Genomic DNA, 13,263 nt, shown 5'->3' on the forward strand with positions numbered 1-13,263 from the left:
TTTTTATTATGGAATAGGATGCCCCTGTTTTCATCAGACAAATGTTGGAGGGTATGGAGCCTGACAATGTGGAAGTTCCGTACCCTCCAAGTGACCTGATTTTCCAGGGACAATCCCAGAATTATGAAAGCTTTCCTGGCTTCTGATTTGATCTCGGAATGTCCCTATTTCCCCCACCAGTGCTGCCACTGCCAAGCTCAGGGAGGAGTAAGGAGGGTAAGTTGGCACTTGCCCTGAGCGGCTGTGAAGAAGCATCTTCTGGCCTCTCTGTGGTCTCTACATGGCCACCGCTCCCTTGGAAAGCTTGTAGTGGCTGCTGCAGAGTGGGCAAGGAGGAGGAGAGGTTGTGGCTGCTGAAGCTCAGCCCTGCTCCCTTTCATCCTGACCAGAGATGCTGCGGGCAAGGCCTCTCAGGGCAGGATGAAAGGGAGCAGAGTGCAACCAGTCTTGATCCCCCCCCCACTTTTTAATGCTTTGTGCATCCATGTCTAAACTTGGCCCTTTCTAAAAATTATTTATCGGTGTGTGTTTTCCTTTTTTGTAAATCTACCAAAGAATAAGATAAAATCGGGATTAAAGCGTTCTCTCAGGACCGGTGGAGGGTGTGTGCGCTCAGGGCCGGATTTAGGTTTGATGAGGCCCTCAGCTACTGAAGGTAATGGGGCCCTTTATATGTCCAGCTGTCCTTCGTCAACAACAAATTGTCACTGTTTTTTGTTGTTGAATATATGCTATATAGTAATTTATTGACCTAATAGGTATCTAAAGCCATTTTCACATGCAGAATGTAGGCACCCTATATATAGAAATGAGCAAGCCAGTGATATTTTAGGGAGCAGGCTAGCAGGCGGGGCCCATGACGTACATCACAGGAGCCTACACAACACAAAACACTGTTGCTGTATATAGATTTTATTTTATTTGTTTTTTTATCTTATATTTTGGAAATGTACATCCAGTTGTTTTTTCTCTTTACATTTTTTGGGGGCCCCTAAGAGAGTGGGGCCCTAAGCTATAGCTTGCTTAGCTTATTATATGTAAATCTGGCACTGTGTGTGCTGCGTCACCTTGGTGAAGTGGTTGTGCTACTCACCCTTCTTCTGATATGGAATGCTCTGTGGGTGGGGGACAAAAAAATGGGGTGGGGTGTCAAGGAGGGCCAGTTGTCGAGGGCGAGTGAGACATGCCCCTGTTTTCATCTGAAGACTGTTGGAGGGTATGGAGTTCTGCCGGTGGCGTTATTTTTGTGACTGCCTCTTTGCTGTGGGCACCATCGCTTGGCGTAATGAAGGGAATTCATTCAGACTCCTCCATGAGCTGGAGGAATGTGAGTGGGCCACACTGTACAGCTGCAACCCCACCAGCTACACATTTTGTCAGGAAAGGGCCCCACATTGGTCCAGGTGTAGCAAGAGTCTCTCGGCGCAGGAGGGGCTTTGAGCGAACTTCCCTGTTGCTACTGAGGGATGAGAATGCGTGCGTGAACCTGCACCTAGGGTTGCGCACACTTTACATGCCAGCTTAAATGCTAGCAGAGTGATGTATCCTGAAGCGTGCCCCCTAGGAATTTCAGATTAGTTCCCAATGAATAAAAATTCAAGCAGCTCGAAAAAGAAAGGGCAGTAATGGCAACTTCCAACCCCCTTCCCCACCTCCTCCTCCTTTCAAAAGAGGGAGAGAGGGAGAAAATGTTCAAGCAGAGGCTTGTAGCTTTTCCAGTTCAGTTCATGTATATTTCTGAAGCTGTATGTGAATGTGAAGGAAAGGGCGGGGGGAAGAATGATCGTGTTAAAAGTCATCACTTTGGAACAGCCGAAGCAGTATTCATAAGCAAACATAATTAAAGTCAAGGAATCTTAAGCGTGACTGTAAAGGACTGTCTGTTGCTTCTGGATGATTATTAGATTATAAAACATCCGAATGGGGGAAAGGGTAATAGGAATAACTGTGAGTCAATTGCACCAGTGTAAGTAAAATAAGATTAAAGCATTAGTCTTCTATGCGCTCGATTAACAAGAGGATTAAATACAGAACAAATCATAATAATAGCCCAGGGGTTGATTTCTTCATTGCTTTTCTGGTGTTGTAGCGAAGCTAAGTCTGTTTTTTTAATATGCAAGTAAAAATTTCATTAATATTCCCACAACATGCAGGGGAAGCGTCAGTCATTATCGCGACTTTTTAAAAGGGTGTTGAAAGCAGGTTGAGAGAGGGATTATTCCTTCTGGTGTCTGCATACATCCTATCTCCACTCCCTTTAAGCAACATTTCGATTCAAAATGTTGGATTTCTGTACACCATTGCAAGCAAAACTACTTCCAGCTCTCTTAAAAATTATTCTCTTTCTCTAGCCTAATTTGTGATAGGTGGTTGGCTGCTGTTGTGGCCACAGTTCAACAGTGAACTTAATGCTCTGAAGCCAGTTGTTGACAGTGATGCAGTCCCTGCCTTGCTTTATGATTTAATTTTGATTTATCATAAAATCACAGAGTTGTAGAATTGGAAGGGACCCAAGGGTCATCCAATCTTGAGACCTCAGAGGGCAGGTGTGCATGTCTAAATTCCTTCACATGATGGCTACATGACCACACAGAGAAAGGTTAATGTGAAGTGTGCTTTGCATGTGGCATATTGGCAGCTATTACTACGATCACAGGTTCTGGCACACAGATAGGGTGGCTGACTCACTACGGATTAAAGCACACCAATGAACAAGATATGGAATTGATGGTAAGGTGGGTGGGGAGAGTGGGATTGTACATGGTGTACAACACTGGGCATCATATGTGTGCCCAGGCACATCCTAATGTTTCAAAAAAAATCAAGTATCAAGGGAACCAATCAGATGGGGAGGGGAGAGGGGGGGAGGGAGGGAGGCAGAAGAAAAATGCTGGAATGGATATGAAATAGATCTGCAACTTCTGTCTGCCTCTGGCTCTGGCTCTGGAAGTGGCAGTGGGGTGATTCTCTCCAGCTATTGTAGCAAGGGAGGAGGAGATTCCCTTCTCCACAGGCAAAGCTGCAGAGCCTTTTTCTTCTGCCTGCATCTGTCTCTTTCTCATGGCTTTGTTGCCATCTGAGATATTTATATATATGGGGATCAGGAGCTACGTTTGGGGTGCACAAACGAGGAGGAGGGAGAGTCATCCTGCCCTCAGCCCTACCACTTGTTCGCTTGGCACAGGTCTTTTTCTCTGCAGCAAAATTCTCCTGCTTTGACTTACTGACTTCTCTTATTATGGCTGTTTTCTGAGCTTTACCTTGTCCTTATTTGCCATCCTGCCCCCTTCCTTCTTTGAAATGGGAAAAAACAACAACAACAACTTGTGAGCACACCCTGAATAAATTTTTGCTGCTGTGATATATAGTCAAAATCCCTGAAAATGAGGGATTGAAAGCGTTTGCTTCTTTTCAACAGGATTGGGAGGTTTTTGTATGCTTTCAGTTAAAAATATTTCAATTCAAAATACTGGACCAGAAAAGGGGAAGGAACAGGGCATTGTATGTGCTCTGCAGATGCACACATGGGTCAGGAACACAACCCCTCCACAGTACTCATTTTCCTTTCCTGTACAGTACTCATTTTCCTTGCCTGGAAAACTGTAATATTTAGCCATTTCTTTTCCATTCTTTTCACTTTCTAATTTCATTTTGTGTGTGTATTATATTGTTACTTGTTATTTGCTGTTTCTCCAAAATAAGAATATGTTTCAACTCAAGTAAAGCCAACCGATTTTAACAGGAAGAACAGAAGCATGTGTTTAATTGTTCTAATCAAAATGGTTTGGTGTTAACTTTTTCTTTCTTTCTGGTGGATATACATAACTGTTTCTCCTTGAAGTTAGTGTAAGGTTACCAGATTTTTTTTTCCAATGAATCCGGGGACACTATAAACATACAAACAAATGTTCGGGACATTGATGCTGCAGTGATTGTGGTGGCAGAGGGGTGGCTGCTGCCTTGACCTCAACCGCCACGTTTCCCCTTCCTCCGAGGCTTCTATCTCCTTTCTCCATGAGCCTGGGCAGCCCCTGAGTTGTTGGTTTTTCAGTGGTGGTGGTGGGGAAGCGGTGCGCGGTGGGTCAGGCATGGAAGGCGGGCAGGGGGCAGGGATCACTCAGGCAGCGCGATGCCTCCCTTCCCATCGGAGCAGCCCCAACCCCATTCCTACTTGCATGCAAGCAGGAGGGGGTGGGGATCCCTCATCTGGGAAGGGAGGCTTCCCGTTGCCTAGCTGAGAGATCCCTGCCCCCTCCTGCTTGCACGCAAGCTCTGATAGGCAGCGTGAAGCCTCCCTTCACGGCTTAGTTGCTGGGGTCAGGGAAGGTGGGGGCAGCGTGGAAGCTGCATCTTAGAGCCCCTGCACCACCATCATATGGGGACTTCCGAGCAGCTCCTGAAGCCAGCCAGAGCCAACTGCTCCGGGCTGCTGAGACTGCCACTGCTGCGTTTCCCAGGGACATTAAATGAAATCCGGGGACATTCCGGGGATGGAATTTGTCCAGGTACTTTTTCGCAAATCCAGGGACTGTCCCCGGGAAATGGGGACATCTGGTAACCCTAAGTTAGTGGGATTTAGGCATTGTTCATTTAACCACTTATCTGGGAGGGAGCCCCACTGAACTCAGTAGGCCTTATTTCTGAGTAGGCATATATAGGAATGTGCTGTTTGATGTGCCTGACTTGGGTGGAGTCATGCCGTCAGATATTAAATATGCTGTTACAGTTTATTTAAAAATCCAGTTTGAATACTTAAAAAATGTAATTGCTTAAAATTGAAACTCTCTCCATGTCCAAAGAGTCAGCCATCAAAAACGCCTCGCCTCTCTCTTATCCCAGTTGTCTGATAATATATGAGTGGCATTGTTACCACTTATCAAATCACAAGGAGACAGCGGCAGCCTGCGTACAACCACTATGTACATAAAGGCTTAAACATTTGGCTCTTGCCACAAAATGATTTCACCTCCCAATAAAACACCTATTTGTACACAACGAAACCCATTAACAAGTCATGTTGAAGCCATAATAGACAAATATAAATTACTCTGATAAATTAATGGGCTCTGCAGAATAATTAAACCTCTGTTCAATGCATCTTACTTAACCAGGCTTGTTTTGCAAAGAAGGATTCCTTTTCATTACTCCCGATGACCTGCAAGAGTTGCTAATTTATAATCTTCTTATGTTTCCCGGCAGGGTGATATTCAGCAGCTGTTGATTGTCGGCGATCCCAGAGCAGCCTATGACTATTGTGAACATTATAGCCCAGACTGCGGTTCCCCTGTGCCCAATGCTCCTCAAGCTCAGGAACCTCAGGTTGATGAGGTGAGTAATGAGTCATGTTCTAATAGATTTATTGTGCATTTAACTGGTATGCTGGGTTCATGCTATCAGAGAGTTTGTTTACAGTGAAAGATAATGCCTACCTTACTAATACACGTACTTAGCCATCTGTCTCAAATGCTCAGACACATGTTTTAACATTTCTTTCTATAGATTGTTTCTAAGAGAACAGTGATACATCACCATTTCCATTAAGGAGTACGGTTCTGTTCACCTATATCACTAAAGACATTTAATCTAGAGTAATACCTTTTTTTTTATTTAGCTAAAGTAGCTGTACATTCACTATCCTCATTCCCTAGACAGAGGCACTGGGATGCCACCAAGATTGATTGTGTGTGTGTGTGTGTCGCGTGTCACACGTGTGTGACATCATGCATGCGACATGCTTTGCGCTATGTCCCCCACACTGTGAAGGCCAGACTGGCGAGTCCTAGTGGAAGGTTTTTACAAGAATGTTTATTCAACTATGCCCATGACCACCTTAGAACCACCTTTCTGAAAGCTTTTGCATTCTGACAGTGGCTTCCATGGCTTCCCATACAGTACAGTCATACCTTGGTTTTCGAACAGCTTGGTTCTTGAACGTTTTGGCTCCTGAACGATCGAAACCCGGAAGTGACTGTTCCAGTTTTCTAACGTTCTTTTGGAAGCCAAACGTCTGACGGGGCTTCTGCAGCTTCCAATTGGCTGCAGGAGCTTCCTGCAGCCAATCGGAAGCCGCACTTTGGTTTTCAAATGCCGCACTTTGGTTTTCAAATGCTTTGGAAGTCAAACAGACTTCCGGAATGAATTCTGTTCAACTTTCAAGGTACGACTGTACTTAACCACTCTTGTTTAGAAGGTTACGTGCTTGTGTTTTCCAGGTGCCTAGCCATAAATTATAATGAGTATTTGTCTCGAGAGATTCAAAACTGATCCTTCACTTTTTCCCAGTATGAATTTCAACACATCAGGCAGAAATTAGAAGTGGCCTGTGAGGTGCTGAGATGGGTAGATATTAGCCACTGCTGTTGAGAGGGAAGAGAGCTTGGATCCTTTCCAGTGAGCAACATGAGGCAGTGGGTGGCTGGGAGCATGCATACTTGACCTCAGAATAAGATAGGATGGGGTTGCCACAATTAGTGCCTTTATGCTTGGATCTGACCTCAGTCCACCTCTAACACATAAGCAGCCATTGGCACTATGGCAACGGGACCTTTATTCTCTTGCTGCACTGCTGTAGGTTGTGGCTATGTCCTGCCCCTCTGAATGCAGCGAGGCTGGAACGGAGCACAATGTCCATGAAACTTCCGTAATTTCCATGGTGCATTTTGAAGAACTGGGAGCAAGAGCTCGCCAGGCTCTGGATCCTGTATTACTTCAATTGCACAAATGGCCACAGATTGCTTGAACAGAAATTTGTGGTGGCTTGGAAGGGCTAACAAGAAGTGTAAGTGCTTTCCTCCTCCTCAGCCATAATTGTAGTTCCATATCTCAAAAGGCATGCTCTGTTTAATATATATCTGCCACATGAGGAATGAGAGGCTTGCTTTCCCCTAAATCATAACAGAACTTGAGTTTCATGTGTTGTGAATATATAGGAGGGCCCAGCAGTCACCAACAAGAATAAGATTTCTCTCCCCCACCTTCTCTATATATGCAGATATGTATATCCCAGCTTTTTTTGTAGAATGCATCTCCCAACCAGCCAAGAGAGCAGGGCTCTGCTTTTGGATTTTGCCATGGGGCAGTGAATGCCTCATTCAAGGCATTCTGACTTCCCCCAAATGTCCCTTAGCATTTTCTGACATCTTCAAACAGACACATTGCTACCGCCACTGCTTGGCAGGCATAGAAACATCCCACTTCGTGTTGGGGGTTGCCGCACCTACTCATGCAGCAATGTTTCAGCCTTCAGTGCTCTTGCTTGCTCTGGCCTAGTACACAGCCACAGGGGTCAAATTTTGCAGCTCGAATGTGCAATTCTGATCTTCCCAAGACTGCAATCCTGTTGGCACTCACCAGCTGAGTTGACTGAGCTGCACACATGCAGCAATTGGTACAGTCTGTGTCCAGGTGAGGGCTTTCTATACAGTGACTATGGTAGTGACAGAGAATGCACTGGAAAACCCATTGGCTTAGACTTTCATTGGGGCAATCTTCATCAAAAAGGGAAAAAAAGCCCTTGTGAATACCACCACATCTGAAGGAGTTGGCCTTGGCTATCCCTTTGCTTGGTCAGTGTGCGAGCGCTATACCCTTAGAAGACCATGAGGTCCTCATAGTGTGGAAAGAAGGTGAAAGGCAAGGAAGATGTTGTTGGTGATGGAGAAGGGTCTTTACAGATGAAGAATGAGGGAGGAAATGAGAAAGAGGCCTGTGCTTCATATAGTAAAGAATGCCAACAAGGAACATTGATTGCTGCCTCATAGAAAGGCCAGACTGTTGGTCTAGCTCAGTTCTGCTAGCCATCTTCTGGAGCTTTCAGACAGGGGTTTTCCCAAGTCCAAACTAGAGTTGTCAGGATTGCAGCTGGGATCTTCAACAAGCAAAGAATAGGCACTACCAATAAACTATGGCCATTCCCCATACGAGCCATTATAGTGGTTAACTGAGATGGTATACTAAGGGGCTAATATACTAAGAGTCCTAGAGCCCACAAGCCAAATATTTACTTCCGCATTAATGCACAGAGTGGGATTGATGGTCCCCTTGCGGGAACATTAATAAACTCTAGAATCACCTGAGGCTTATGAATCTCACTAGATTGATGTGTCTTCGCTTTACACCTTACAGCTGATGCATGGAAATTATAAGCATGGCCACTTGTGCTTCTGTACATCTATGTGATGTGTGAATCTGATTGACATGATCTGAAGGCTTCGTGTAATACTAATTGAGGAAGTATTGAGTGATATTGATTTATAAAATTATTATTTGACTATTAATAAACAAGAAAAAAGTGAGTATAGAAAAATTCTTGCTAATGACAAGCTGTCACACTGAGAATTAAGTTTCTGCCTCATTAAGCTGCCAAAAATTTGGTGCAGATCTATGTACTTTTCAAACATCACTGCATAAACCAGAGAAATTCTGGTTTGACAAGGAATTCAGGATAACCATTGCTATGTTTTTATTTTATTTTATTTTATTTATTTTATATTGAATACAGTAGGATTTACTTCTGAGTAGACAGTGTAAAGCTCCCTTTAAAATAAAAGAATAAACACACCACATGTTTCCTTAAAAATGGCTGGCTGCTGACACATTATAGTGAAATAATTTAAAGTGGATTAGTTATCATTTCCTGCCAAATTATAGGAAGCGCTTTGTATGCCAGTGTCACCGTTTCCTTCATTTGGTGCAGGAATTTTATTTTCAGTATAAACAGGACTCCGTTTTTGCACATACACACCCACCATTTTTAATTGTTCTCTGAGACAAGGAGGGGAGGAGAAAGGAAAACCGGGACATTCTGGGATCAAATCAGAAACCAGGATGGCTTCTGTAATTCTGGGACTGTCCTTGGAAAATCCGGACACTTGGAGGGTCTGACTGTGCCTTCAGACCTCAGTAAGGGCAGGATGCAAGAGGGGTGTCCAACTAGCAGGCATTTTTTTTTAGCTATCATATCGGTCAACAGATTAGTAGCAGGATTGGCCTTTCCATGAGACAGACTGAGGTATCTGCCTCAGGTGGCAAATTCTGAGGTGCAAAAAGGCAAGAAATTTTGTGCCATGTGATCTGTCCTGCAGCCCCCAAGCCAGCTTGCTGGTCTAGGGCAGTGTTTCTCAACCAGTGTGCCTCCAGATGTTTTGGGACTACAACTCCCATCATCCCTAGCTAGCAAGACCAGTGGTCAGGGATGATGGGAGTTGTAGTCCCAAAACATCTGGAGGCACACTGGTTGAGAAACACTGGTCTAGGGTGTAGTGGAGAACTCTGCTTCATCACCTGTGCTGAAGTAAGATTTGGTGCACAGAATGAGGACTGCGCCATCCTGCCCTCTTTATCTCATTTATAGTACGGCAGCAGTGCAGCACACCATACTTTTCCAGGTTAAAAGGAGTCCTCCTCATAATACAGTGGTACCTCGGACAGGGGCGTCTTAGCCATAGAGGCTACTGGCGCAAGGTGCCATGGCGCCACGTTCTGGAGGGCGCCTCCACCATGCCGTGCCCAGAACCTCCTCCCTGCGGAAGGAGCCCCCCTCAAGCCCTGCCGGCAGCGCCGCTCTCGCCCGCCTCTTCTTGGGCTGCGGGTGCTGTTGCGGGGAAGCCGGCCGCGAGCCTCCTGTCGGCGTGGCAGCCAGGGCTCCCTAGGCGGCAGTGGCGCACAGCCGCTTTGGCCAAGCAGGCAGACAGGCGGCAGCGTCCCTGCCTCCATTTCTGCCGTTGCCACCGCCGCCGTTGCCGCCTCCGGCTCAGCGATCTTCGTCTGCCCGGGAGGAGGAGCGGTGCAGTGGCCTCGTTTGTGCTCCGGGCCAGGTAACCTCTCCAAGGAGCGCGCAGGGGCTCACCCAAGTGGGTGCATGAGCCTGTCTTTGGGGCCGGAGGGAAGAGACGGCGGCTGGATTCCCAGGCTGGGGACCTCCTGTTGCGCTCCATCGAGGCGGTGGAAGGGAGGGAAGGGTGGGGGGGGCACCCGAGGGATCCCTGCACCACGGCGCCAGATAGACTCAAGACGGCCCTGACCTGGGTTACAAACACTTCACGTTACAGACTCCGCTAACCCAGAAATAGTACCTCGGGTTAAGAACTTTGCTTCAGGTTGAGAACAGAAATCATGCTCCAGTGGTGTGGCGACAGCGGGAGGCCCCATTAGCTAAAGTGGTGCTTCAGGTTAAGAACAGTTTCAGGTGAAGAACGGACCTCCAGAATGAATTAAGTTCTTAACCAGAGGTACCACTGTAATAGTCTTTTGAATGACTGTGAGCCTCTCTCTCCCTTAGAAGCTTCTCTCGGGGAAAAATCTCAACATTGACTTTTGTAAATATTCCCTCTGCACTGTAAACTCAAATGCGCTGAACTGTGTCCAGACAAATCACATTTCAGAAGCTGGAGATGTGCCGGGGGGGGGGGGGAGACCTATTTAGTCATGTACCCTCCTGGCCTTCTCAAAGTTGGATTGTTCCCCAAGAATATATTCTCGTGAGCAGTCTGCTTCGAAAAGGCCTCATAGCAAAGGCCCTTCAGTTCTTTGCTTGGAATGGTATCCCACAGCCTCATAAATCTCACAGCCTGACTGGAGATGGAGAAATTGCTCCCAAATGGGAGCTCTGCTGCATTTGTTTTGGCCAGGTCCCAGCTGCAAGGATTATGCAAAAGAAATAAAAGAGATGCTTTTAAATGAAATAGTTTTTAGAAGAGAAGATCCAAGCGAAGCCTAGCCATACTCTCTTGAGGAACTCTGTGCATCATTTTATTTTATTTTTTTACTATGCTAATTTGCCCCCCCTTTTTTCCTCCAAAGACTTGCTGACTTGCTAAATCTATGCTTTCTTTGAGACACAGATTGTATGAGGCACCATTTTCATGTCTGGCATGCAGGATTTAGCTATACCTGCAGGGCTGAAATCTGTAGAGATAATAAACTTTCTAGTTAGGAAAGCATTTTAGTGTGTTTCCCGGGGGCAATTAGAGTAATGAAACTCATAAATATTCCAGTAACCATTGATTTTGGTACAGTCCTTGAGAACTGACCTCTTCAATGCAGCTTTACCTCAAAATTATTTAACGTGATAAGGATTTTGCCTCAGAGTTGTGCCACCTGGAATAGCATGGAGGCAATCGGCTGGAAGGGCCCCTCTTTCAGAAACTTGCCTAAAGTCTGTGGCAAATATGAATAGGTGAATCCCATCAGTTTTTATCTAATTTTTGTTTGGTCTTACAAAAGTCTGCCTTCTGTCTTTTCTGTTATCTAGGACTTTGCATGCTTTATGACTTTATTCATAAATATGTGTAATGTGGCAGCCCAGTCCTGATTCAGCCAGAACCCAAATCCATTGCTAATTCCAAACATTTCCAAAATTCAGTAGCATCTGCTATTTGCAACTCCCCCCCCCCCCAAATATGGTCAGTACAGAAGATATTACAAGAGGCAAACCAGAACATTGGAAGAAGTCTGTAAAATTGCTGGTATGTAATTAAAGTGACAGGGATATACCATAGGCGCATGTTGCCCTTTGCTGTTACTCGTTATGTATCCTTACATTCCCCCAAGCTACTGCTGGCCAGATGTTTTGAACTACAACTCCCATCATCCCTGATCATTCCTGATGCTGGCAGGGGCTGATGGGAGTTGTAGTCCAACCATGTGGGAGGGCACCAGTTTGGAAAAGGCTGCCATAGACAGATACAGCAGCTGTTTCTCCACCTAGGGTGATGGATGGTTCAGTCTTTTTCAAGCCTGTGTAACTTCTGCACATCTTCACTCATAAGTCTCTCATGGCTGATTTCCATATTAACCTGTCATCATCATCATCATCATCATCATTTCAAAACTGCACTAAAAATTGCATTCCAATATGTATGCCAAGGGACCCAGGTGGCGCTGTGGTTAAACCACTGAGCCTAGGGCTTGCTGATCAGAAGGTCAGCGGTTCGAATCCCTGTGACGGGGTGAGCTCCCGTTGCTCGGTCCCAGCTCCTGCCAACCTAGCAGTTCGAAAGTACGTCAAAATGCAAGTAGATAAATAGGAACCACTACAGCGGGAAGGTAAACGGCGTTTCCATGTGCTGCTCTGGTTTGCCAGAAGCAGATTTGTCATGCTGGCCACATGACCTGGAAGCTATACGCCGGCTCCCTCGGCCAATAATGCGAGATGAGCGCGCAACCCCAGAGTCGGTCACGACTGGACCTAATGGTCAGGGGTCCCCTTTACCTTTATGTATGCCAAAAATGTATTTTTTCTTAAAATATGCATTTCTTCATGGATTTTGATACTTTTTGAGCCAAGAACTATGCCACAACACTCATAGAAGTGAGAAATCTGATGGCTAGCTACACTGCAATCTCCAAATTACTCTGATATGTTTGGATCAGGTCAGTTAGCACTGGAATTTGCAAAGACTGGATACCTCAAGTATCCCTAATATGTGACCGTTTCCCCACCATATAAAATGGCCGAAAACAGAAGCATGCAACAATTAACTTAGAACATGCTTTATCGTTTATTTATTAATATGCTAGAATACTGCCTGTTGTGTGGGCATTGCACCGTGCTGTACAGTAATATCATAAAGTGCAATGCAAAATATGCCAATAAAATTAAACTCAAGTTGAATGAACCAATCAGGAAAATTACTTAAAATTCTACAGCATCAGGGCCACGGGTGAACAAGAGAGCTTTTAGGTATGCACTGAAATTGTACCCAAGTCAGTTCATGTCCTATTTCTGGGGGGTGGGGTGGAGAGGTCATTCCAGAGTGTGGGGGGCATCACAGAAAAGACCCTTTTTCCTAGTTGTTCCTAGAGGGATATTTGCAGCCTGTCGCACAGCCAGGAGGACCCCTGATCTTGATCTTAGTGCCCAGGTAGGTCTGTACAGGCAGCCTTATTATCACCCTCAAATTAAGCTTGTGTTTGTCGTCTTGTGAGCTCTTTCTCTCCACCATAACCATAACACTTAAGGAGCAAGCACTTGTGTGTGGATGTTCAGACGTACCCCCCCCCAAAAAAAATTACACTAATTGCATGCTGCAAGACAACTCTACCCTCCCTCAAATGCTGTCACATGTTAGTTGCCATGCGTCAGGGAAAACCCTGACATGTCCTGTTTTGGGGGGCCTACATACTCATCCGGACAGATTTTTACATTTTAAAGGAAATGTCTGGGTTTGTTATCTGAGCCACCCCTCTTTCCCTGGCTCAGTAGCAGTGACTCGAGCTGTCCTCTTTTTATACAGTATATGGCAATCCTATCATACATAGACT

General features: G+C 45.5%; 1 protein-coding gene across 4 annotated transcripts in view; it reads left to right on the forward strand.

Annotated features, from left to right (window-relative positions):
* Positions 1–13,263, forward strand: part of COL11A1 (collagen type XI alpha 1 chain) — a 252,806-nt gene that overhangs the window by 68,940 nt on the left and 170,603 nt on the right. For all 4 annotated transcript variants that reach the window (XM_035122972.2, XM_035122974.2, XM_035122973.2 and 1 more), the window contains exon 5: positions 5,200–5,328. In XM_035122972.2, the coding sequence (XP_034978863.2) occupies positions 5,200–5,328 (129 nt within the window). The remainder of the gene's footprint in view (positions 1–5,199; positions 5,329–13,263) is intronic.

Source organism: Zootoca vivipara, chromosome 7 (assembly GCF_963506605.1).
Source record: "Zootoca vivipara chromosome 7, rZooViv1.1, whole genome shotgun sequence".
Classification (NCBI taxonomy): domain Eukaryota; kingdom Metazoa; phylum Chordata; class Lepidosauria; order Squamata; family Lacertidae; genus Zootoca; species Zootoca vivipara.